General features: G+C 33.0%; 1 protein-coding gene across 2 annotated transcripts; it reads left to right on the top strand.

The window, feature by feature from the left end:
• Nucleotides 1–27,308, top strand: LOC123674866 (chondroitin sulfate synthase 1). 2 transcript variants are annotated; one of them, XM_045609988.1, is made up of 6 exons: nucleotides 1–1,258; nucleotides 7,223–7,363; nucleotides 11,208–11,373; nucleotides 16,984–17,141; nucleotides 19,963–20,164; nucleotides 25,136–27,308. In XM_045609988.1, the coding sequence occupies exons 1-6, from the start codon at nucleotides 527–529 to the stop codon at nucleotides 26,089–26,091; spliced, it is 2,355 nt and encodes a 784-aa protein (XP_045465944.1). In that variant the 5' UTR covers nucleotides 1–526; the 3' UTR covers nucleotides 26,092–27,308. The 2 variants fall into 2 exon arrangements, with proteins under 2 accessions (XP_045465944.1, XP_045465943.1); XM_045609987.1 differs by having other exon boundaries at nucleotides 1–1,279.

The raw sequence follows: 27,308 nt of genomic DNA, 5'->3' as shown, positions 1-27,308 counted from the left end.
AAACCGTAAGTCCGTAAGGAAGGTAGTGGTAGGTAGTCTGCTCGCAGTGGACTGGCTGGAAGTAGTAGTAACACAGTAGTGGCCCGACGAGCAGTCGCGGCGTCTGCGACGCGATCGTGAAAATAAACCGATAGTTCTCGCAAAACTCGATCCTAACCTAACCAAGGAACGGAAATAAAGAAGAGCTGTTGGAAAGTGTCGATTCCGAGAAGATCCTTTTTCAACATTCCCACTGCAGAAATTATCGTACGCAATAAACAAGATAAGATAACATATATCAAAGTGTATGATAGCTTCGTACGGCCGGGATACAATTCTTTATTGGTAAAACGAAGCGTAACAACGAAGCAATATCATTTTACCAATTAGATTCAGTTGAGGTAGATACGAGTATAGCAGGAAATGCAAGCTTGTTTGTTGTCGAGTAGATTTATATTGGATAATGATTCCGTAATGTGTGAGAGTGATCTTCCGAACCCTTTTTTTCGGGTACCTACAGATAGTGGTGAAGTTAAATAACGCGGCCATGGCTAAAGTGAAGAATATAGTGCGGTTGCTTTGGGGCGTCTTCCTAGGAAACACCTTCTGTTTTTTCGTTCTTCTGAAATACGCTTCCAACGTCCAAGACGACTGTACTGCTCCTCAACGTGAGATTCTACAACCCAGAAGACTGACTTGGTCAACAAACCGCGACATGAATCTGATCATGGTGGGGGTGATGACAGCCCCTAAATACTTCGATACTCGTGCTAAGGCTGTGTACAACACCTGGGGTCGAGAAGTGCCAGGAGACATAATGTTCTACAGCTCTGAAGGATCCCATAGCTTAGATATACCTCTGGTAGCCCTCAAAGACGTGGACGACAGCTACCCACCCCAGAAAAAATCCCTGATGATGCTCAAACACATGCATGACAATTACGTCAACAAATACGAGTGGTTCATGAGAGCTGATGATGATGTTTACGTTCGACCAGATCGTTTGGAAGAGCTGTTAAGGTCTGTTGACAGTAGGAAAACTTGGTTTATCGGTCAAACAGGCCGTGGAAACAGTGAAGAGTTTGGGCTGTTGTCGTTGGACAGTGACGAGAACTTCTGCATGGGCGGCCCTGGAGTGATATTCAGCAGGGAGACCTTGAAGAGGGTGGCACCTTTCGTAGATGACTGTTTGGAGCATCTCTACACGACGCACGAAGATGTGGAGCTAGGAAGATGTGTCCGAAGATTTGCAGGAGTTTCTTGTACATGGTCTTACCAGGCGAGTGACTGCGATTGTAAGGCAAGATAGGTTCATTATAAAATTGTTCGGATGCAATATATTCGAGAGAGATAAGGTTCAGAAATATTCTGGATTAGATAATGTTAATCCTGATCAAATAAACCAAATGTATCGACTTCCAACTTGATTACTCAAGTGTCTCAAGTGCAAGGGAATTTGTACCCATACTTGACAAATATTCTTTTATCGACATTATTCGAAGTACCGTACATTATTTGAAGTTTTCCGATAGCGATGGTACAATTCAAAAATTAAAATAACATAAATAATTACGTGAGACAATTTTTCTTTATTAGAGAGGTTACATTTTGATTTCATATAAGTACGTAACATATCATTCAAATGGCCACCACGATTTCTGCATTCTGTCAAGCCAAATATTCATGAAATAACGTAAGTTTGGCTGTATTTCAGTACTTACGTTTAATGGTTTAATTGCTTAGTTGTTGGATTATCTTCATGATCTTGTAAGAAATCACAATGTTAAATCACGACCTGATGAGAGCATAATTTACTGAATTTGTGCAGATTAATTCATCACTAAATTTTGTTTTCAATACATCGATTGTTAAGGTGGCCTTGTGGCAGATGTCACAGTTTGTTGAAACCACATTTTCCCAAGATCATTCTCGACAACAGCCTTCTGCCTTGAAATTTACTCTTCGGCTATTTTTCCCAAATATTGACCAACATTGCACCAGTATGAAACGATTTCAAGCGAATAACCCGGTTATCATCAAGTATCAAGTAGGTACCTACAAAAACCAACTGCATTCAAACGCATTTGGTCATTATTGGTTATATCACATGACGTCATGAACTAGCCCTTCTAGTTCTACGTCGCCAATTTAGGCCACATGTGTCACTGTGTTAAACTTTTGGTCATCAATCACATTTTAAAAGTAATGTTGAATTTGATCAAAATAAGAATTCATATATTCAAAACTCAAAAATATACATGCCTAGACCTCTGTTGATGGCAACCTAAAAGTCTGTTGATAGCAAGCTTTAAGGTTCTCACAAACCAACGCGGAAATGCGAATAGTTTGGATCCTACTTATTTATTATCGATTGATAGTTTGATAATCGGTACTACCAACTATCAATCGATAATGAATTAGTAGGATCTAAACTATTCGCTAAATATTCGCATTTGCCGCGTTGGTTTGTGAGAACCTCAAAGCTTGCCATCAACAGAGGCTGTAGACTTCTAGGTTCAATAGAGGTCTAGGCATTTTATTATATTCGCATTTTCCTCGTTGGTTTGTGAGGTTGTGTTGGTTTGTTGGTTTGTGGTTAAAGCATTCAGATTTGGTTTGTGGATGCCTTCATTTTATTGAAACGGAGGTTTAATACAGAAGATGATGTTAAAATAAAAATTGATTTTCTTTCGATTGTAGCATAACCCACACTGTATTCAAGTGGAAGTTGGTTATTCGTGGTTATTCCTATAAAGAGTCGTAACCAAGGAAAAGACCAGAGATAACCGCGGTTAGTAAGTGGTTTTCTGCTTATCAATTGCACACCAAACAAGGACTTTATCTTAATGTAATGGTGTTTCAACAGTTTTCTTTGGATTTTCATAACACTTTTTCGAGAAAATTGTTCATCATTTTCATGTTGTTCAGCAAATTCAGAAGAAATTAATTTCTTGAACCAGTTGAATTTTGAAACGTAAACCCGAATATTTCCTTAAAATTATCCATGTTGTTGTTTAAAAAAAATTAAATTGTTGAGAACGCCATGGAGACGATAAAATGAATTTTCTCTTACACCTGCTGCTACCATAGGCGTAACTTGAGTAGACTCATGAGTGGTTACTCCTCGAGTTCCCCTAAAAAAGCAAAATCTTTCATTTGTTTTTATTTTTTTCAAATTGTTTCCTAAAATTTCTTTTATATCTTTTAATCAATAGGGTTATGTCCCCCCGTTACGCTTATGGCTACTACCAAATCAATATTCTCTTATTTACGTACATTTTTTGTGGTAGCAGGTACTTTTGTTTATCGTGTAAAGAATATTAACTTTCTAATTTGCCACAATAAGACGAATATTGAGTGAATTAATTAAATAATGTCGTCCATTAATCAACCTTAAATAACTCTCGGTATTCACAAATGAGCACTGCTTTTGATAAAACAATCAAATAATTTATGAGCGTTGTTGAGGCGATTATCTTTCCATTAATTAAATGGCATAACCTATTGACATAACAAATCATACATAGTGTTGGCATTATAAACATTTTAAATTGTATAATTCCTAGAGGAAAGCTTGTACTACTATTTCGAAAAACTACTCAGAATTGGGAAGGAACCAAATAATATAACTTACTTATCCAAATTTCTTACATAGCCTTCAATTAGGTCTCTCCTAAATATTGCACATACGTCAACAAGGCGAATAATCTGATCATCAAAATATTTTCGAAAGGCCTATTCAGGAATCGACTACAATTAATACTCTCCGTAAATTTCCTTTTGTCTTCACTCAACTAAAATTCCCGATATTTTTTTCGACACAAGAGCAGAATATTTTTCTTGTTAAGTCTCACTCCCAATGGTTTCAGTCTTATTTGCATATATGTATTGTAATTTGAGTTTAGGCAATGTTAGTGCATCTCAATTAACCGAACAAAATGTAGGGCCTCTTATATTATATTAGCTCTTAGTCGTATTTCGTACATGTTAACAAAATCGCTGTGTCAAAATTTGGAGTTCATGAAAAACCATTTTTTTTCATTTTGTAAGCCACTTTTTATTCTATAAAATAGGAGGAAGTATTAACCTATTGTGTGAAATTCTTTTCATCATTTTTTATTCAAGTTACATTATGAGCTTCTACATCTGCAAAAAATTAAGATATATCAAATAAATTATAATTAAGTTATAAAAAATATTTAACAATGACCTTGCTCAAACTTCTCGGCTCACCTCAGATACAAACGCAAAGCGTAAAATAACAGAAACCGGAATATTTTTGTTTGGATCGTTTTCCTGTGATGTTAGTTACTAGCTGAATATATATTAGTTAACTCGCTACATAGTGATTCATTGAGAACGGTATAGATGAAAAATGGAGAAATTACATCTATTTGGTTCATTTGTACGTTATTTTCGGTGCCATTATCAATTAAGATGATGAACACTGTAAGCAATTAGTCTTTAGAAAATAAAGAGATGTGTACCTTGTTGGCTTGTTACGCTTTCAATATTCGTCATTATGGAATCTGAATCATGCAATCATGAATTAGATTTTTTTCGATAATCAGATGCAGATATTGATACATATTGAGAAAAATAGTCATTTTGTACATCTAAAGGCACTCAGACAATGGGTGTGACAGTGCCTTCTCTCCTAAAAAAGCTCTCTGCAACACGTTATATTCGGTCTTGCTTCACCATTGAAATGTGGAAATTCCTATGACAGAATTCATCGATATCAGACTATTAAACGCGAAATATTGAAATCTTGGGAATTTCACGAATGCTAGTGCGTAATGCATACGCATACCTTATAGGGTAAAACCCTGAAATATACCCCACTATTTAAAATTGTCTCATAATTTTGAAAATTTTGACTTCATATTGATAATTTATATGGCTGTAACCTCGGCTGTAACTAAAGTCCCATCCCATTTAAAATGAAATACTTTGTGCATGCCATATCCGAAAAGGCTCATGGACCTATGGACCATCTGAAGCTTAAACCAGGATATCTACACCAATATCTATTGAAATCAGATATGATTTCAGTTGAGACTGTGACAAAGGTTTGCGAACATAAACCAGCAGATAGTCTTAAAAACAAAGTTATTATGTTGAAATAGGAGACCAAAAATTTTTTCAGCCGGAACTAATATGTTTCCATTTCAAACAGAAAGAAACAAAATATGATATGAATTGTTTTTATTTAGCGAATTTTCAATTGAATGAAGTTATACATTATATTCATTTAATTGAAAATTCGATAAAATAACTAATTTGGCGTAAGAAGCTCTACCACATTCGTTCGGCAATAATATTTCATTCAGACAAAGAGAATTGGATTTGGCTAATCGATGGTTCTTATGCAATAATTATTAGAGACCATTTTTGGCTCAGAATGGTGATATGATATGTAATCTTCGATTTTAAACCACAATTTAAATCACTTCTAATTGATGATTATCCGAGTGATTATCTTACACCGAGTCTGACATCATGGAATGAATATATAATCAATTTAGATGTGTTAGGCCTTCACTTTATGTGCTTGTCTTCAATTTTTTCTTTGAAATCTCAACCGGTTTCACCCCATTTTGAAACTCGAACTGATGATAAATATATACTTACATAATAAATATAGGTTGTTGAACCATCTTTAACCATTAACTATATGAATCATCGTAAAACAGCCTGGATAAATAATTACACTGGTAATTATTGAAATGATCACCGAATAGTATGAAATAGAAACGTGTATACTTCTGCTCAACTTGAAAATAACAATTTTTTTGTCAATAGTTTCATTCATTTAAAAAATGATCAACTGAATCGAAGTTGGAGTCGGATCGGTCTTCAGTGAGTCGAACCTTATCGTTCAAGACCATTTCGTCTCAATATTCTTGAGAAATACAGACATAATATAACGAAATTATAGAACGATCGGATCGGAGAACGAGAGCTCAGAAATGAGGGGAGCGTTCGTTCAATCATGCGTCAATTTCACCCTTGTTGAACATACCTATATACCTACAATTATAAGGTCAATGACTTCAGTTTCTCATTTTTGAGCGCTTGTTCTCATAACTCTATTGTTTCTTCACAATATCTGTATTTTTTCGAATTTTTAGGCGGGAATGAATTTAAACTTCATTAAAAATATTATCAAAAATACTTATTGTCTAGCGGCAATTGGTTTGAATGTAACACCCTGTGGTTTGTTACATTTTTAGATTAATACAAATGAGCTGTTTTCAAACATGTTTGGTACTTGTGGTCTAGCAGACAGAATATGAAAGGAATTATTTCTTATTTTTATACATTTTTATTAATCTCAAAATGTAACAAACCACAGGGTGTTACATTCAAACTAATTGCGGCTAGACAATGAGTATCTTTGATAATATTGTTAATTTAACTAATAAAGAATGTTACGCGTTACTTTATAAGCACACACAAAACTATTGTATTTTGTCCACCCTGTACCAATTGGAATCAACATGTGATACATTTTTGGAATCAGCTCAGCTAGAGTAATCGGAAAATCGAGACAAAATAGGGGTGCTCCATTTAAAAAAAAATACGGTGACGTCATTACTCGAAAGTAATTTACCTCGTATATTAGACTATTATTTTGAAATACGGTAAACTGAAATAAAAAATCGACGTGTTTCAGGATTATTTCTTAAAAAGGTATGTTTAGCTAAAAATGAATTTGTTCCATACTTTACGGACACAGTGCAGTGGCGTACCCAAGAGGGGGATAAGGGGGATATATCCTCCCCCCCCAGAAGGAATATCCATTTTATGTAACAACCTCATATATCACAATCTTATTATGAGTAAGCAAAATTCTTCGGAAAACTTCTTCAAAAGAAGGAAAAATTGAAATTTTTTTTTCTTTATCCCCCCCAAGGCTTATGTCTGAGTACGCCACTGACACAGTGTATATATTCTTTTGAGATAGAGCAATACATAAATTATCAGCATCAAACAACAAAGCATGTGTAGATGTAATTTCACTAAATTCGACCAAGTCGTTGCTCTGTTACTTTCTGATGATTCCAAATAATTATATACATATTTAATATAATAAGTATCTACTCTCAGATATTTCAAAATTGAATTAATCGAGCTCGATTATTTTCATCCTTGAATTATTATTGCAGGACCTATCTTACTATAAGATTTTCTCTCAGCAGCTTGATAACACAATTAATATAAATACTTTATGTTTTAGATGCAAGTTATTTTCTACCATAACCAGAGTGGAAACTCTGCATTCACCGGCGATCTGAAATTGAAAGAAATTCACCAGGCAATCACCTTACACCCAGTCAAACATTCAGAAAACTTATACAGGCTCCACAAATACTTTAAGGTATGCATTTCGCTTTCATCTTCCAATGAAGTTACAGATTTTTTTGTGGGTGGTTCCAAATAACACTAGTTAAATAAATAAGCACGAAACTATAAATAAAACTTTACGACCATTCGAATGACGCAAAATTTATGATGGATATATTGAAATGCCCAGGAAGTGAAGTCATTGTTTGATTTGGTTGCACAAAATAAACATAATGAAAATTAACAACCCAATAATTGATTCATTCAGTGGAGAAGGACAGTCACTGTCTCATAACAAATTATTTTTCTCCATTTATTAATCTATGAAGAGTGTTGGGAAGTGCAGTTACGAAATATATCATTAATTTTAATGATACATTTCGTGGTGTACTATGGTTAATTCTTTATTCTTTCGTAATATTAATGTGCGAATGGAGAGTTCTTCAATAGGAGGTACCATTCGTGTGTGTAATGGTAGGTACACCAAAAAAAAAAGTTCGTTTCATTGAAGAATGACAATCATCAACTTGATTTCATTGATACACTGTAGGTACTTTTTGAGTAATATAATGATATCGCATTCCTTGACGTTACCCCTATTCATTGATATTATGAATCCCTGTTTATCAATATTACAATTCTAAAATTGATGTAGAGTCTTGGTTCTTTTTATGAATTGTTCATCGGATGAAAGAAATTTTTTGAATAAATTATTGCTACAAAGTAAAACCGATCGAAAAATGAAACGGACATTGTAATAATAAACATTTAATTGGTTTAATTGGTGCAATAGAAAAAACCATTAATATGATGAACGACTATACATTGTATCAATGTTCTGTTCATCGGATAAAAAATTATGACTAAATTCATCAGTACCTAGAATTAATTCTCTCATTGAATTTATGGACATTTTTGGTCCAGTGCAGGTACTCAAAAATTATAGATAGAGTATGTACTTCAAATGATGAGCTTAATATATATATATAAACAAAATTATAACATTCGAGAGTTCGAATGGTAAGATGCTTAGATCTGTGTATCGTGTAGAAAGTGTGAAATCATTACTGCTATGATTGTAAAGGAGAGTTCAAATTCGATGTATAATGATGGAATTTCCAGAATGAAAAAATCTGTCAATATATCCTTTCATTCCAAAATTGGCCTACTTTAATTTTCCCAAATATAAAAATAAATATTTAGATGCGGTTTAAAATTTCTTTCATTTTTCGAAAGAAAACTGCCATTAATTTTTTTCTCACTGCTGTAGTTCCGGAGATCCCATCATAAAACAACGAATTTTGAGAAAAAATTTCTATCCTCGAATTCAGACCATCCTACATACTTACATTTGGACTTCTCTATGAGAGAAAAAATCGTGCTTATTTCCGTAAGAACGTTATTTTTTATTCATTGATGTCGCTTTCGGTATTCGGATAAGAACTGACTTTCAAGAAAATAACAATAACTGAAGATGACGAAGCTTTCAAAAGGACTCTTAGAGCCCTGTCATTGTGAATAGAATATTTTACTCTCAATGAGCCTAAGAGAAGCAAGATAAATAACATCGAGCATTCAAGAGTTCGTTGATGATGATTGATATGAGTGATGCCCCTTAATATTAGAGTACTTTGTACTTTGAGTTTTATTAGGCTAGGTACAGGGTGAGTCACTTATCTTGACAACCCCAATTTTTTCAAACATAGCCGAAATTTTTTAATTCTGTAAACGGCGTTAGAACTGGTGAGGGTCTACTTGAGATGCACGTAAAAATCGGCGAAAAAACTCAAGAAGCCAGGCTTCGATGGCTTAATAAGAAAGTTTTGTTCTTGGAAAAAATTGATAGTGCTCGACCTGGCATCTTATTTTTTTTCGACGATTTTAACGCGCATCTCAAGTCAACAAGGACTTGTACAAAAAGCTGTATACAGAATAAAAAAATATTCGGCCGTTTTCGAAAAAAAGGGTTTTTTTTTTCAATTTTTATTTTTGATGACAAATCATTCAAAATATTTTCATATATTTATTTTTATTTATTCATATTTTATCTATAAATTTAAGACGACCAGCTCGAATAGTTACCACAACGGTTTGAAACAATCTTCAATTGGACCATAAAAATGTCTATGTATTTTTCAGTATTCCAGGACTCGCAGCTTCGTAGTGCTTGACTCGTTAAAACCTATTTAAAAACACTGAATCCAATCCGTTATTTTCTCTAGAATTCTTCGACGATCAATATCGACATGACTTGAATGAGTAGGTATCTGCTTAAGTTCTTACGGTAATAACCCAGGAATGATCACAGTTAGATGTCAAATAGAGCTCAAATAATGTCACTGAATGAGAAATACTGTCAAAAGATGTGGCACTATGCTTCCTCGTTTTTTTCTCCTAAAAAATCATCCCTCCGCTGTTAGTTTTTTCGTTCTTGTATAAGACTATAAGCTCCCAGGAAGACCTTAACATCTCATGCGCAACACGCACAGTATATTCAAATGAGCTGAAATTCTTATGTAAGATGAAAATTAATATGGATATTAAGTAATAAGTGGCTCCATTTTTTCAGCCCTCTCAAATTTACTTAGCTCATGCGCACAAGTGAAATATTGAGGATCTGAATTTTTTATGTTCTACTAATCGGATTTTGATGAATTTTATATGAATATAGGGTTGGGACGTGAAAGGTTCCAAAGGCATAAATACAACTTTTTCTAAAAAATATCTTGTGTATCTATTTAGTATTCAATTAACTGTTGCGTTTGTATATTAACGAAAATTTGAAACTACAAGATGGCGAGATTTCGATTATAATAATAATAATAACATATATTCATCATCAAAGTTTACAGATACATGAATTAAACAAAAAGTACACACTCAAATTAAACTATCGATTTATATGAGGGACTAATGACATGAATATACAAAAAATAGAGAAAACCAAGTGAAATGGTTTTCTGTGAGTAAAATTATTACCATATTTCCCAAATTCGAGAAATAAAAACAGAAAACTACATATCACTACGGTGTCCGATTTATGAGAGCGATTTTGAAAATTGCTTGTTATCTATAATTTTCATATTATTGAATGAACATTATCGCACAGATAACAGAAGTATACATTCTCCAACACTTTTTCACAGCACTTTTTTACTGCTTTCTAATGGTGATACCGAAATTTTTTAGCGCTTTCTATTTTGGAGCTATTGAAAAAATTATTTTTTCCAAATGTAAACGAAATTTTAGTAGATGATGATAATTTTTTAATTCATCTTTGTTAGGCGATTTCAGAATCATTATAAATCATTTACAATATATGTACTTCGATATTCTATATGTACTTCAATATGCTATACAAGTTCATTCCAATTTCTAAGGCTGCTTAGTTTTGTTTGACCAAGGAATATTTTTTGAATTTTCGATATAATGTAATGATCTGGGATGCATATACACAACGGAATATTTTTTTAAAATTCTTCAAAAACAATTCATTTAAACATATTATCGGCTATCGTCCACTATCTACAGTTTGCAAAAATCATAACTCTGAAATACTGAAATTGCAAACATTACAAAAATTCAGTTGGAGCCAATAGAATTTGGTGAAAAATCAAGTTAATAGAGATAGGACAATTTTCAAATAGACTCTCTGTTATATTGTGTGTGTGTGTTTTATTTTTCGCTATATCTTATAATTAAAGATATGTAATACTGAATAATCAATATGATCACTCTGTACCTGTTATAAATTTTGCTTTTGTGTTCGAAACACCAATTTTTTTAAATTAAATTTTCCTTCTTGGTCATTTCAATTTTTTGATCAATTCAAAGCATAAGTACCTTGTAAGTCTTCTAATAACCGTCTTTTTTTCAAGGGCCTGAAAATACAGAAAAATCGTCACGATTCTTTAAATCTTCAACGGGACCTGCTGTATTCTATGACAGCTTTGGGTTACAATGATCGTCCAACCGATGGAATTCCTGACATATTGTCCCCTTATGACGAACAAAAGAGATCTCTATGGAATGAAACAGCTCTCGGTAAGAATTTCTAACTTGAGGACGTAGTGGATTGAAACATATTGTGTCCATATGTGCATCTCAAATGCAGATGAAGGGTATTGACTTCATTTTTACGTTATGAAACAGTGAAAGTATCATAGCAAGGGATTCAAATAAGTGTCTGAAGATATTTGCTCATCCCAGATAGATAGTATTGTGAAAGAACATTGTAGATTCATCCACACTTCACAAAAATTGTAAATAAATAAAAACTAGATGAAATAAAATCAGAAAGAAAAATATTTAAGATGAAATCATCGATTCAGATCGAATATTTTAAAATCTTTAAGATGTTTGCAGTTTTTGAATCTTGTGTTGAAAAGTTGATAAAAAAACCTGAAGAATCGTATACCTATTTTTCACTAGTTCTAGCATTAGCAATATCTATGGTGGAAAAAATACATTCTTATTTTTATACTATGATCTTCGTTACATTTTAATATAATAATCCACGAGTATTGTTAAGACAACGGAATCAAGTTGCAAAAAACTGATAAAAAAATCGATTTGGCTTTGGGTAACAAAATATCAGAGCGAAGCTAGGATTGTTCGTTAACCTGTTACCTCGATTAATTTATGAATTTCCTCTGCAACAGGAACAAATGTTCCTAATTAGCTCACTAATGAAGTCCAGCAACATTATTAAATGGTTGAACACGATGCCCTCGGTTCATTATTTTCAATGATGAATAATCTAGAAGAGAAAAATTGAATACCAGAGATAACATTTGGAACATTCTAAATTACAAAATTGAAAAAAAAACACTTCTTCGATTCGTTTGAAGAACACACCGAAAATTTCGAAAGATGATTTAGTATATTTCCTCTCCTATCACAAAATATCTCAACCAGAGTTGCTTTTCAGAAATCAAAATGAATAATCAGAAATCATTGAATTCAGTATCATCGTAGCAATGAAATTTTTCGAAAAAATTTAAAAAATTCTCGTTTGACTTTTTTTATTTCATTAATTATGATTTCATTTTATTAAAAAAATAAGGATAATTTTCGTTTTGAGATTGTATTTGCTTCGATATAAAATCAGCAGTTAAATAATAATTCGAATTATAGTTATGTTCCGTACCTACCTATATTGACATATTCGTTAAAAAAAAACTCGCAAATCTTCAAGAATTGATCATTTAGAATGGTATATGTATACAAATTATGAAAAAATTCATTACCTTCTACCTCTAAGTACATTCATATCAAGATTTTGTTGTACGTTTTGCGAGTTTTAATACCATGAAATTTGGTATATCATTCGTTTCAATGGCCTTCATTGGTAATTCATAATTCAATTCTCAAACTAACTTGAAGTTATTTTTTTTTATCGAATAGTTAACTGTGAAAAATCGTCAGGAATTACAATTTCTCATCCATCAGGCGCCATTTACTGAAAATAATAAACAAAATAATAACATCCTACGACTAAATATCAATAATTACACTTATCAATTACAGGGAATTTGAGAATTAGTTGATGAACCACTGTTTTTTCAGCGTTCAATAGCTTTTCAAGGTACAATTGAAATTATTGATTAATGTTTTCTTAAAGAATACCAAAACAGGCTTCTTAAAGTTGGTAACGAAGGTCAGTCAGGTGATTTGGAAGTTTAGAAAAATATGACATTATATCACCAAGCTTCAAGTGGTGGCAAAAGTCTGAGATGAGCTCAGAGTAATGAACATAGATAGAAGAAGCATATGTCATTTTCAGTACGCAAATTTTGTCCCTTGCATGAACTAGCAAATTTGACATAAAGCGCGCGAAAATGAAAACATATCAGTGATACGACATTTCACTCAATTCGCGAATTTCTCCACAAAGAACGCACTTTTTATGTCCCATAGTGAATCAACATTTCATATCAACTCAAAATATATTGGAATAAATACCTAAATATACCAGATATTCAGAAAACAAACTTCAAGCGCGCCAAACGACGTGAAACAACCAATGATATTAGGAGAGCAAAAGTTGCCAAATCTTGGATTTCAGCAGGTAGATATAGAAAATAATAAATATTGTGCTTATTATAAATTCGACAATTAGGAAAAATATCGGATTGCTATTATTCAAATTTGCATATTCAATAGAAATCGCTCAAAAAAATATATTTTATTCAATATAATATACATTCATAATGATAAAGTCAAATTTTGGATTTGAAAATATATCACAATCCGACAACGTAATCTAACCATACTTCCTCTATCTATGTTCATTACTCTATAGAGATGAGCCAAAGCTAGGACAATATATTATTAATTTTGTTTTAAAGTTTTTTTTTGTTAGCGGGCTTATCCATATTTCTGAATCATTCGTGGAAAATGTCCCACCCTTCAAATTTTTACAGTCGACCAAAGAACTGTATTTGTTATCAGTTGTGATATATATGGTGTAACTGTTATCGGTTATTTCATCTAGATGAGAGGTTCAGATCGTATGATCCTCTTGAAAGTTCGAGCATGAATACTCAAGTGGATCTCATTTCAAATGACTTTGGGGTAAGAAAATGCCCCCCAAACGTCGCCACTGGAATAAGCTGTCAATTCAACTCAAATGTATACTGAAATTATGGGAATTTCTAATTCAAGTTTATAGAGCTTCTACTAGCTAGGAAATGAATAAAATGAATTTGTGTAAAATGTGTAGAAGTCAAATATTTCCTTCTAAAATTTTTTTGATTGGCTTCAAAAGAAGAGTGTCTTCAAACATGATAATTCAATATATTATGCATTCCGAAATAAAATACCATCGAACGCATTCTGTGCCCCCGATATAATAGAAATTTATATAGATATAATCACGTCCAACAATGAAGGCACTAATTGATTTTCGATTGGTGTCCTCAATTCGATTTTCAATTGCTTTTATTAAAGAGTGGACGCTTCCTATGATAAACAAGACCTCCAAGTACAATTAACTCATTTGGATATCCTTTAAGCAAATAACGTTCAATTTTCCTAATAATAATTGCCGATGTTGATCGATTGAGATTACTTATTACCAAAGATGTATCCAAAACAACTGAAACTAGCTGTTATAAAACCACTTTACAAATCCGGTGATCCAGAAAAACGAGAAAACTATCGTCCAATAAGCTTACTGAATAGTTTCTCAAAAATTTTCGAATTAGCTATGTCATCGCGGATCACTGAATATTTATTAAATTGTAATCTTATGAGTCCGTCGCAACATGGATATTTGAGAGGCAGATCGGTTCAGACTGCGGTCGCACAGTTCATAAACAATATTCTGAAGTACCTAGAACAAGACAAAATAGCTGCTGGAATTTTTATAGATCTATCTAAAGCTTTCGACTGCGTTAATAGAGAACTCTTAATACATAAGTTAGAGAAATATGGAATTGTGAGAAATGCTCTGAGCTGGTTTGTCTCTTTTCTATCAGATAGATGGCAATGCGTAAAAGTTAGTAAAAACAATACTACTGTGTCTTCAGATTGGTTGAAAAATGAGGTTGGAGTTCCACAAGGAGGTGTTTTAGCATCACTCCTATTTTTGATAATGATCAATGACTTGTTTTTTTCGGCAGATGAGATTGAAGATTCTGACATAACCAACTATGCAGATGATACCAATCTACTAGTAGCAGGTATGAACTCCAATCAGTTAGAGCAGAAATGTGCCATAATTTACGACTGGGCAGAACAGTGGTTTTTGAAAAATAATTTTGTAATGAATACCACTAAAACCAATATTGTAATATTTCGTGCAAGTAACATAAAACCTAAACCGTACACAATAAATTTTAACAACTTCACCGTAAACACAACAGAAAGCACCAAATTCCTCGGAATTGTCATAGATGAGTTTTTAAAATGGACTCCACATATAAACAACTTGGTGAAAAAACTTAATATATTCTGTTATGCACAAAGAATATTAAACAAATATGTGGATGAAAAAATTAAAAAAATTCTATATTTTGCTAACTTTGAATCCTTGATTAGATACGGAATAATTTTTTGGGGAATTAGTGCCTCAGTACAGTCGGTATTTATTATTCAAAAGAGAGTAGTAAGAATACTTTTGAACTTGAGATACAGGGAATCGTGTAGGGGAAAATTTAAGTCCTTGGGAATATTAACTGTATATGGTCTTTACTTGCATGAATGTTTGTTGTATCTTCATAGAAATAAAGCTGAATTCCTTCAGAATAATACAAATTTCACCTACAATACAAGAACAGCCAATATCAATGTTCCCATGCACAGGTTGACTATATCCGAAAAGTGCCCTTCTTATATGTGCATACGAATTTTCAATAATTTGCCCCAAAATATTAAATATATACAGAATTATAGACAATTCAAATCAAAAACTAAGAAGTTCTTGATAGATCTTGAGGTGTATGGTTTGAATGATTATTTTGAACGGAAATTGTAAAATATTTAGTTATAGGTTGAGTTTATTTGAGTAGAGTTAAGTTATGTATTATTGACACTATTTCATTTCTTCTTTATGTATTATCAGGGAATATTTGAAATAAAGTTATCTATAAAAAAAAAAAAATAAAAAAATTTTTGTAGCAATTCATGCTAATAATATATGTTCTCCCAAATGAAAATGAATAATTTAAAATGATAATGTATTTAATTTTTAATGAGAAGTTGGTTCCAACAGGTATTTTCATAATTCCCAGTAATAAAAAATCTAAATGTCTTCTTGTTGTAGAAGGCTATTAACATTTAAATTTTAATTATTCACTAATTATTCTCTTAGAGCTCATTGAACAACAGATATGTACGAATTGAAGTTCAGCGTGTATAATATATGAAATAACAAACCATTAAAGATTCGAGTAGAAAATAGAAAAAAAGACCTTATATTTCAGTGAAAACAGATTCGTCCTAGTGGAAATTGTGAATATGGATGTATAATAACAATTTCAAGCTCAATGCAAAATTTGATGTTGATCGCGTCACCAGAAACATATGGAAAGTTCAAGCAGAAAAGTTATCCGAAATATCTGACTTGGTTGAAATTTAATTTCTTCTTGTTCTTCTTCCTCTTTTCTTAAGACGTAGTCTTGTTTCTTCTACTATTCCGCCTCTTGGGAAGCTTTCGTGCCATCTTTTGGGAGGTCGGCCGGGAGGTCTCTTTGAATTCGGTCTTCCATCCTTTGCCCATCGATCTTCCATCGTTCTGTCGACGTGGTCTCTCCAATATCGTCGCCTAGCGCTCGTGAATCTTACTAAATTTGATTTGAATATGTAACATATTCACTCAAATGTTCATTCCAAATATCAGGTGGATCATATCAACAAAAACTGATAAATTAACCAACAATGTGAGATCATGGTTAGTCGCATATCAAATATACCTTTTTAAGTGAATAGTTTTTTAGTCTCCAGGGGGCAGTAGGCGCATAAATTAATAAATTTGTTTAAGCTTCTGATGTAAAGTAATTTCTTTCCTCGATTTTTATTCAATCAAAAATGTCACAAAGCATACATAATTTGTCAAAATGGAAACAAATCAAAAGTAAAAGCAAAAGGTAGCTTCTATTGGAAATTCTTCAAACTTAGCGACAATTTTTAATATTTTTCTCTCATCTTCAGAAATTCCTGCTAGTATTAAAAAACGCCAACCTGAGACCTTGGACAACATTGGTGAATGGGAATTTTTAGCAAATAGTCTGTATTCGACCTCCGACCTGAATCCAAGACGTAGATATGGAACATCTTTGAAAGAGGGCCTTAATGATGCCATTTTGGAGGTAAGATACATTGTAGATTTTATATCATCTTTCGGTAATCATTTACTTTATCCCATACTGGTCTGAAAGAGATGAAATTTTCCAGACTTACCAATCATGTGGTGTAGATCACAAATCCAGCATCAACAAACTCTGATTGCCTTTTATAAAAAAAATCCAAGAAAAAATCAACATAAATTCACTAAGTTCACTTTACAACTATCAAAAATCACTCTAACATAACCTAAAGAAACAAATAATAGGGTAGGTTAGCTTAGATAAGGTGAGGCTGATAAACTTTCTTCAAAAAAAAATTTCCAAAAAAAATAAACAAATATTCACCAAGGTCTCTTCAAAACCATCAAAACTCATTTCTAACCTAACCTAACGTAACGGATAATAAGTTGGGTTAGGTTAAAAATCATCTTTGATGGTTTTGAAGAGACCTTGGTGAATATTTGTTTAATTTTCTTGTCATTTTTTTTTTAGGCGATCAGTGCTTGTTGACTTCGAATTCATAATCTGCACCACAAAATTAGTAATTCTGGAAAATTTCATTTCTTTCAAAGCAGTATGGGCTAAAGTAAATACTTTCCAATTTTTCAATCAGTATTTCGTGTTTCGAAAGTATACGGCAAATTTAAAATCTTTTTTCAAACTCCTAAATATATATTTTTTTTATATCACGCATCTAAAAATACCGATAATTTTTCAATCAACAATTTTAAAACGAATATCAATACTATCAATCAGATAGATATATCAGTGACACTTCAAGACGTCTAGATAGATTCTGATTAATATTTGGATTCATATTCACCTGTTATCTCGGTTCATCGGCTCAAGGTGAATCATTTCCTCATTGTACGTTAGCGTTTATCTTTACATTCATAAATCTTTGACTCGCATATCCTACTGACACTAGACAGAGTAAATGATTGAATTGCATTTATCATTTAACAGCTAAAGCGACTAATATCTATAATAGTCAACAAAACCAATATTATATTATTAGCAGACACTTACTATTTCATACAAGTTTTTTTTAAGTGCTGCTAATAATGTACTCTTACCAAATGTGGAATTGTTTGTTTAACTTGAACTTTACACATCCACCTAACCAATCATCGTTCAGTTGAATAAAAAAAAAAACTTTCTATATGAATTCAGAAGTAGTTTTTTCTGAATTGAAGAATTTTTTTTTCTTCCTTCAATCACAGTTTCTACAATTTTATTTCACATTTCTAATATCCATTAACTTCAAACACAGCACAATACAGCTAAAGGAATTGCTGCCTACGCTGTGGCTTTTTGCCATATCTACACAAAAAATGCCAGTCTACCTGTAGTGGATTCAGTTAATGAAGTGATTTATTACACCAAATCGGTTGATAAATTAAATGCGATAAATATATGAGTTGAACTGTACAAGAAAAACCCACGCGAAGTTTTATTGAACCAATTTATCTGGCAAAATGTATCTATGACCGTCTCAGCGTTGAAGAAAGTAAATCTTGATCCGCTTAGTTTTTATTGGCACAGAGGTGATTTTTTTAATTTTTGATATACCGAGTGAATCTTTTGAGTTGAATCAGTCAAAAATCTGGAAAAGGAAACATCTTACAAAAAAAAATTTCGAATGAATGGTTGATGGTTCTAAGGCAGTTCATTTACTTCACCATAATAAAAGGCAGTGTCTACTTTTGTATTTCGAATAGGAATCCCTATTTCCACCCAACTAATTTGCTCGTCTGTGGGCCACTTTAGAATTTTAATTTTTTTGATTATATTATGCTGTTATTACTTTTTGACTAATGATGATGATAGAGTTATCTAGCGAAAAAATCGTAACCCATTGACAGAGAATTTTACTTTGTTATGCTCTTTGTATTATGACACAATTCAAAAAATGTATGCATGAACTTCATTAAAATTAATTTAAACTTTTGGCGTCTGAACCAAAGAATTTTTCGGCGCCCCTGCTGAAAAAGCGTTTTGCTAATCGTTTCATTCTAAAGCCATTTCCACTGGGTTTCTTTCTTTATTCTTACATTTTTACATACAATGAATCCATAACAATAATATTTCACGTGCCTACTATTGCTGAAAAGTCAATCGAATAAAACAAAATTTATGTGTCTATTTACCTTATGTTTGTATCGCTGTAGGTATTTTAATTTATTAATGAATTTTTTGACGCCGATAAAGAATGTGTAAATACTAAATCTGATTTTCACACCCGCATGACACTATGTACTATCGAAGATTGATTACCTACCACACCACAAGATACAAAGGTCGGTAGGCAGTATTGCTTCGAAAAGTAATTGGGATTACAAACATGTGTTCCGCTGTGAATATTTGGCATTTAACAGTAATTAGTTTCGAATGCAAAACCGTAAGAATTTTCCATATGTTAAATGTGTAAACATCCATTTCAAATAATTCGGAAGCGAAGGTAGTATTGGTTTTCGTCTTTATGAAATACATAATGATTTTATCCCTCTTTCAATGAGGCTAACAGGGAATTCAGGTCATTTTGCTTGGGCTGCCATATGTATTTATGACAACAATTTTATGTTGCTTTTAAAAAACAAAGATGAAATATGAAAAGGCGGCCAGCAAACTGAGCCGAATTGCCGCCCCTCAAATAGAGGCGTCTGCAACGGTCGCTTCATTGGGCCTTACTCCGGCCCTGCTTGTACCTAAATTATTAAACGTCATATGATTGATTTGCTAAAATGATACCTGCTCACGTAAATCATTATAGAAAGAATATTGAAAAGCATTGTTTCGAATTTTCACATTTGATTGATTTGTGTAAATTTATTCACTGTTTCAGGTCATGGAACTGATAAATCACTACTCTAAACAACGTGGAAGACTGATAGAATTCAAAGAGATGATGTATGCTTATTGGAAAATGAATCCAGTCAATGGAGTCGAATATATTTTAGATCTCCTTTTAGTTTATAGAAAATACAGAGGCCATAAAATGACGATACAAGTACGTCGTCACGCTTATATTCAGCAAACATTTGCAGGTAAGTGAAACGTTCGTTTATTTTTGAAAGATTTTTTTATTCTATCTTTAATTAATGACATAGGTATAATATAGCCTGAATTGAATAATTGGTGGAAAGTATTGTTGTTTGTCGGTTTCTCACCTCAATTCAAGTATAATAAGTATTCAGTGATTTAAATCAATTACGGGATTCCTTATGTATTAGGTGTACAACTTCGCTTCCACCGTTCTGAAATAGACGGTTTTAGCGATAAGTATTAGTCGAAATGAATAGATCGTAGATATCATACAATTAGCTTAGGTATTTGTAAACATAACGCCATCGAAATATTATTCGATTTTTGTCTTCATCATCGAGTTATTCTCGATTAAACATGTCAGCTTACGAGCCAAATTTTCGTCATTTGCGAGAGTTTTTAATTTTCTTCCTAAATATGAATGAATCTGCGGCTGAGGCTCATCGAATGCTCTCAAATACCTTTGGTGAGGCCGCTATTAGTGAAAAAACGTGACGAGAGTGGTTTCAACGCTTCAAGAACGGTGATTTTATTGCATTACTTGATCAAGACTCGTGTCAAACCAATACCTCCAGTCACAAGTGAATTGGTCAAACACAATAAGAATTGACAGGATCATTGGGAGTGACGCATCAAGCCATATCAAAACGCTTGAAAGTCATGGGAATGATTCAGAAACAAGGAGATTGGTTGCAGTACGAGTTGAAGCCGAGAGATGTTGAACGGCGTTTGTCTGCTTGTGAACAGCTGTTTGCAATGCAAAAATAAAAATGATTTCTGAATCGCATTGTGACTGGAGACGAAAAATGGATTAATGTCGATAATCTCAAGCGCAGAAAATCATGAGATATCCCGGCCATGCTTCCACGTCAATGCCCAATCTGAATATCCACGGATCCTCAGTATTTGGTGGGACCAGCTCGGCATAGTATATTATAAGTTGTTAAAACCGACAGAAACAACAGGATATCGTTATCGAACGCAATTAATGCGTTTGAGCCGAACGTTGAAAGACAAGCGACCTCAATACAACGAGAGATATGATAAATTCACTCGGACTATCACTTGTTTCGGTCAATGGCACACAGCCTATCTGACATCACTTCCGGTCTCATAAAAAGTAAAACATTGGATCGTTTCGTGGGTCGCTTTAAAAGATGACCAGTTTTTTCAACACTGGATTGGTACACTGCCCAAAAGATGGGAGAAAGTAATGGCCAGCGATGGAAAATTTTTTGAATCGTAAAAAAAAAAGCCTCGAATTGCGGAAAATATGGCTGAAGCCAAGTTGTACGCCTATGTAATCCGATGTTAACCTCCGCATTCGCATCATAATAGAGATCAGTATCCAAGAACAACAATAAATTTTATTCAATAAAGTGGATCTATCCTTGAAATGATGATTTTCCGAATGCTCTTTCAAAACTTTTGTCAAACTCATAAGAACTCTGCAATTCCATGCAATGAAATAAACAAATCATAAATATCAATTCAAGAAGCACCACTAGCACCAATGATTTGTCAAGTTCCACCCAAATATAATAATTCATTTTGTTAGTGTGTAAGATCCATTTTTTTCACCTTTCACAATTTTAAATGTTACTGAAAACACGAAATTAACAACCTGAAAAAAATGTCGATAAGACTGAAAATAGAAAAGACTAGAGAGTGACATGTCGACTGAGATCTTCGGTTTCATTTATTATTCTGATTAAATAATATGAGATGCTCCTAGTTTTCTCATCAAAAATTCATATCATATTTAAAATGCAAAATAGAAAAAAAAAATTGAGAGAGCCCTAGGATCTGATAATGATCCATTTTCCACTACTGCATTCAACAGATTGAGAACTGCTGAACAGAGGATCCTAATACTGCTAATGAATCTCATCTCTGTTTGTAGCCCCATTCAATTTCTTATTTCCGTCCCCACTATTGTTTTAGGCCGAGCCATAGCAGCCTCTTGAAAACTCTCCGAATTCAAGTACCACTCTGTATTGTGTCTCCGACGTTTTTAAGATTGAAGGTTGTAATGCAGTAATATAGGAGTTAAGTGGTTTCATAGGGTTGACATAGGAATGTGTAATTATGCTGTACACTTCTTCATTACTACCAACTGAGACGACGTTCATGTTCATTAACAAGTAGCCGAGAAAATCTAAGTTTTTTATTCTCAGATCAATAATTCAAAAATTCCAACAAGGAATTGGCTTGGCGTTAGAAGCCAAGGGTGGTTCATTATAACTTGTATAATGCCTTTGGAAACCACAAAACTATGTGAATCCATATGTACTATGAGATGTGACTTATAATGCAATTGTTGCCGGTTAGTTTGTAGGTAGATACCTACAAACTAACCGGCAACAATTGTTTATCCTCTTGAAATTCAGTATGAACATTCGAGAAATCATTTTTATATGCAAACTAAATTTTCTACTCAATTTCAACTTATAATTGTACCTAGGCACTTCAGTGATTTAACTTAATTTCATTTGGCTCCCCGAAGAGAGTACTATATATATTCTTTTGAGAAAAATTGTTAACTTCAAACAATGAAGCATATGTCGACAAAACTCAGTATTAGCAGAGGATATGTGAACGAGCCATCATTCATTTCAACCTGTGATAAAAGAGCACAAATAAAAACCTCAGCAAAACTCTGTCCCACGTATAGGTGTAGTGTTTACAAAATGAACTGACATATTCATATGATAATTAGGTATCGGAAAACAATTTTAAGTAAATTGAAAGAAAATTTCACCCGAAATTGATGAAATTTTTCACGATATTACTTTTTTTATACATAACATGAATATGAAAACAAAATCAGAAAATATCAAAAGGTTCTTACATTACGGCCATCCAAATTTAACCTTCTAATATATTATAATTGAAAAAAATTCTGGTTGAGCTATGAGGGCCAAAATTTTAAAATTGGAGTGTCGAAACATTCCAGATGGTAATATAAATTGATCACAAAAAAATTTAAATTAATATCTGTTGGGAGTCAAACCCTCGACCTTGAGGTATTACCTTTCTTTTTTTTTAAATTATGAAAGGAATCTCTCATTTTCCTTTGTACCTACTCCCAATTTAAAAACTTCCTGTATAATGTCTTATATATTACAATAGTTTTGTGGTCTCCAATAAAATTATAAATAAACGAACAATCGATTTTCAATATTAGACGTTAGTCGATATGGAAGTTTCTGGATTTCTATTTCCAATTATAAACTATCAGCATCGTCCATAAAATATTCCGCTTCCTCTAAAAATTTATTTGATGGATGAAACGAAATGTCTCAGAAATCATTCTTCTTTTAAAATTGTATTTGTTTTAGAGTTTATATTGGAGATACCGAAAATAAACAAAAAAATATACTTCAGTTCATTGCATAGCTATATAAATCTCAAAATAAATAAACCTTCTATTTCAAAGGCGAGATCATAAAGATGTCGATAAAGATCAATAAATACAAAAACAATGTCAGTTTATATACCGGCCTTGATAGACCTCATTTGTTTTGTTTTCTGTAGTGCAAGGCTGCAATATAGACATCAGTTCTCTCTCCAAGAATAGTCCCAGAATCCTTCCAAACTTATTTCTCCTTTATATTACTGACTACATACTTGCTATATAGTCTGAATTATAATAAATATTTATATGAATGGAATTTCATACCTAAATGTGACATTATTTCAATGCTAATTCCTCCTTTCTATGATTCAGAGGTCCTGAACAGGGTGGTATAATGTTTCAACACTTTCGAATCAGCCTGTAGGGTCAAAAATAATTTAAGCTCATGCCCAGCTGAGTTCTATCGATTCCGTCAAAATTTGAATCATTTTCCTAGCCCAAAATTCCCAAGAGTTATCGACCGATCGAGCTCTATTGACTCACCCTGTATATACATATATGCAAAATTTCAACTGTCCCGCCAAATACTGAGCATGACCTTGGAAAGCATAGCCCGGATAACCCCATGATTTTCTGCGCTTAGGATTATCGTTATGACCCCATTTTTCGTCTCCAGTCACAATGCGATGCAGAAATCCCTGCCGTCTTTTCCTTGCAAGCAGCTATTCACAAGCAAACAAACGCCGTTCAAGATACCTCGGTTTCAACTCGTATGGCACCCAATTTCCTTGTTTCTGAATCATTCCCATTACTTTCAGGCGTTTTGAAAGGGCTTGTTGCGCCACTCCCAATGATCCTGTCCATTCTTATTGCGTTTGACACGAGTCTTGATCAAGTAATGCCTCCAATTTTGCATCTTCGAAAACCTTCTTTCTTCCACCGCCATACTGGTCTTCGACGTCAAAATCACCGTTCTTGAAACGTTGAAACCATTCTCAGCTGGTTCTCTCACTAATAGCGGCGCCTCACCATATATATTTGAGAGCATTTGATGAGCCTCCGCCGCAGATTTCTTCAAATTAAAGCAGAAAATTGAATCCTCCCGCTAATGACGAGAATTTGCTCGTTAGCTGAAGTATTTAATCGAGAATAACTTGACTTAATAATGATGTAGACACAAATCGACTAACATTTCGATGGCGTTATGTTTACATATACCTTATTTTATGACATCTATATGATCTATTTATTTCGACTACCACTTACCGCTACAGCCATCTATTGCAAAACGGCAGAAGCAAAGTTGTACGTCATGCAAAATTTCAAAAAATTAGAAGAATACGAAGTTGGACAAGCTCGAAAAAGTACCTTATTAGTGTGTACTTTGCTCATCTTTTATACTTATGAGGTTACATAAATTTAACACCGATTTATATTCTTGTTGTATAAATAAAGATCTATTATGTTAAATTTATCAAATCAAACATAAAATTTAGGAGGAGTTATGGTATATGTTTCTGAATCACACATACTTATTAGAGATCTAAAATTATTAAATTGTAACTAAATTCTGTTCGAACTTTGCGCTCATAAAAATTCATACTCTTTGTTTCAGGTGTTTACATAAGAGATGCTGATGCTGATTCTCCCCCAATCTTCAGTGCATCATCCAACGAAGTATCGTTGCCGGTACATAAGCAGATTCAACACGCTCTACTAAACCTCCACAGGAACCTACAGCCTTTCTTCAAATTCGGTAAAAATAACGAAGAAGAAATAATCAATTTCGTCCTTCCTCTATCAGGCCGATACGAAGTGTTCGAGAGATTTATGAGAATATACGAAAAAACGTGTTTATCGCGGCAAGAGCCCATCAAACTGAACATTATCCTTTACGAAAATCCAGATAGCCCAGAAGACGTAGAAAAAACAAGAAACCTCATTCAAGAAATGGAAAATAAATATTATGACAGCGGGATTTCCATCACATTCATAAACGAGAAATTTTCGAGGGGTAGGGCTCTTCAATACGGCGTAAACAACTTGCAGGAGCAGGATTTAATGTTATTCATAGACGTTGATATAGTTTTCAACGAGGACGCTTTAGCGAGGATAAGAAGGAACACGATTGCCAACAAAACGGTTTATTTCCCCATAGTGTTCAGTCTTTACAATCCCAACATCCTGAATAATCTGCATGGTGATAACTGGTGGAGCTCCGAAAATATCATCCACGAAAACAACGGGTTCTGGAGACAGTTTGGATTCGGCATAGTCAGTTTGTATAAAACCGATTATTTGAAACTGGGCGGATTGAATCTTCTTATAAACGGTTGGGGATTTGAAGATGTCACATTCTACGATAAGGCAATCAAATCAAGTTTGCAGATAGTTCGTGCAGCAGATCCTAACTTAATCCACGTTTACCACTCAATCCACTGTGATTCTGACTTGGATAATACTCAGAAACAGATGTGCATAGGAAGTGAAGCGAGTACTTTAGGTTCATTACAAACTTTGCAGAAAATTTATAGTGACAACAGAAATTTATTCGAAACACCAGTGAGTTAAGGTAGCTAATCTGTGATGATCTCTATCGTTAAACAGAGGCAAAGCATCACGTGAAATTAATTGAAATTAGTTCCAGTTTAGGATCGAGAATGTGTGTAATAAACTTAATGAAATTCGATTCAATAATAATCAATATTTGAATCAGGACAAATTTGCCTATCTTAATATAATGTACAAAGTTCCTTTTCATCTTGATGTATTGTTTTTCAGAAACACTATTAGAATATGTAATTTAAAGTAATCAATGGCTCAATTACAATAATGAGAAGATTTGAATCAACCAAAATTTTGGATCGATAATAACATATTTTCAATCTTCGAACATCATTCTGCCTTCTTGACTAAAACTGTCTTGACGATATTACTTCTGATGGTTCATTTTCAAATTATGATTCTCAAGTGGAAAGTCTATCATAAATAGTTGTGACATTACTTTTTTGGTATGCCTATTCCAAAATTATTCAGGTTATTCATGTTACATTCGAAAATAATATAATGCGAATGTTTTCTCCATATCATACCATTTCTGAAAAAGTATAAAAATTATCTGTGTTATATTTCAGCTCTCTGTATAACCTACATAATAGATTTCTCTGAACGTCATTTTCCTACAATCTGAATGGTACTCTGAAAATATTGATTGAATAAATTAAAATTTGCTTTTGCAAGTTCTATTTGTGACGCTTCAGAATATGTGCATATGATAAATTATGAAATATGATTAGGATAAGCATGGAAAGAAATTGCTTTATAAGTTTTTCAAATTTGTATGGACGTTCAAAATTAAAAAAACAGAAACCCTTCAACCTCTGCAATATACATATCTATAAAGCCAGTCTATATTTCATTAATCAGTTTTAATTGAGATTTATTTTCGATGTGTGTACTTCTGAAAATATGAAAACGTAAGCTCATTTGTTCGTTTTCATAATTCCCCAGAAGAGGTTCAAATTGAATTCTTTTTTATCTGTGGCAAATTATACATGTACTTCTGATTACCTAATTAATGTAACAGAATAATGCATTTCAATTTTTATTGCATTTTAATGAGAAGACGTTGTTTCGAGAATGATTCAATTTGAGGTTATTATGTGCAAAAAGACATAGGTTGCTGTAAAAGTCATGGTGATAAAATAAATGTTAGTGAAATATCTGTGATGTTATCTCCTTTATTTATGTGAATAATTAATTTTGTGAATTAAAGTGTTCAAATCTTA

This window comes from Harmonia axyridis, chromosome 3 (genome assembly GCF_914767665.1).
Source record: "Harmonia axyridis chromosome 3, icHarAxyr1.1, whole genome shotgun sequence".
Classification (NCBI taxonomy): Eukaryota; Metazoa; Arthropoda; class Insecta; order Coleoptera; family Coccinellidae; genus Harmonia; species Harmonia axyridis.
Note: the sequence above shows the minus strand (reverse complement) of the source record. Positions and strands in the feature narration are given on the sequence as shown.

Excerpts from the sequence above, each read along its gene's own strand:
- LOC123674866 (XM_045609987.1), top strand. The coding sequence starts at position 527 with ATGGCTAAAGTGAAGAATATAGTGCGGTTGCTTTGGGGCGTCTTCCTA. Across the intron at positions 7,364-11,207 it reads GGCTCCACAAATACTTTAAG|GGCCTGAAAATACAGAAAAA; the intron begins GTATGCATTTCG and ends CTTTTTTTCAAG. Across the intron at positions 11,374-16,983 it reads ATGGAATGAAACAGCTCTCG|AAATTCCTGCTAGTATTAAA; the intron begins GTAAGAATTTCT and ends TCTCATCTTCAG.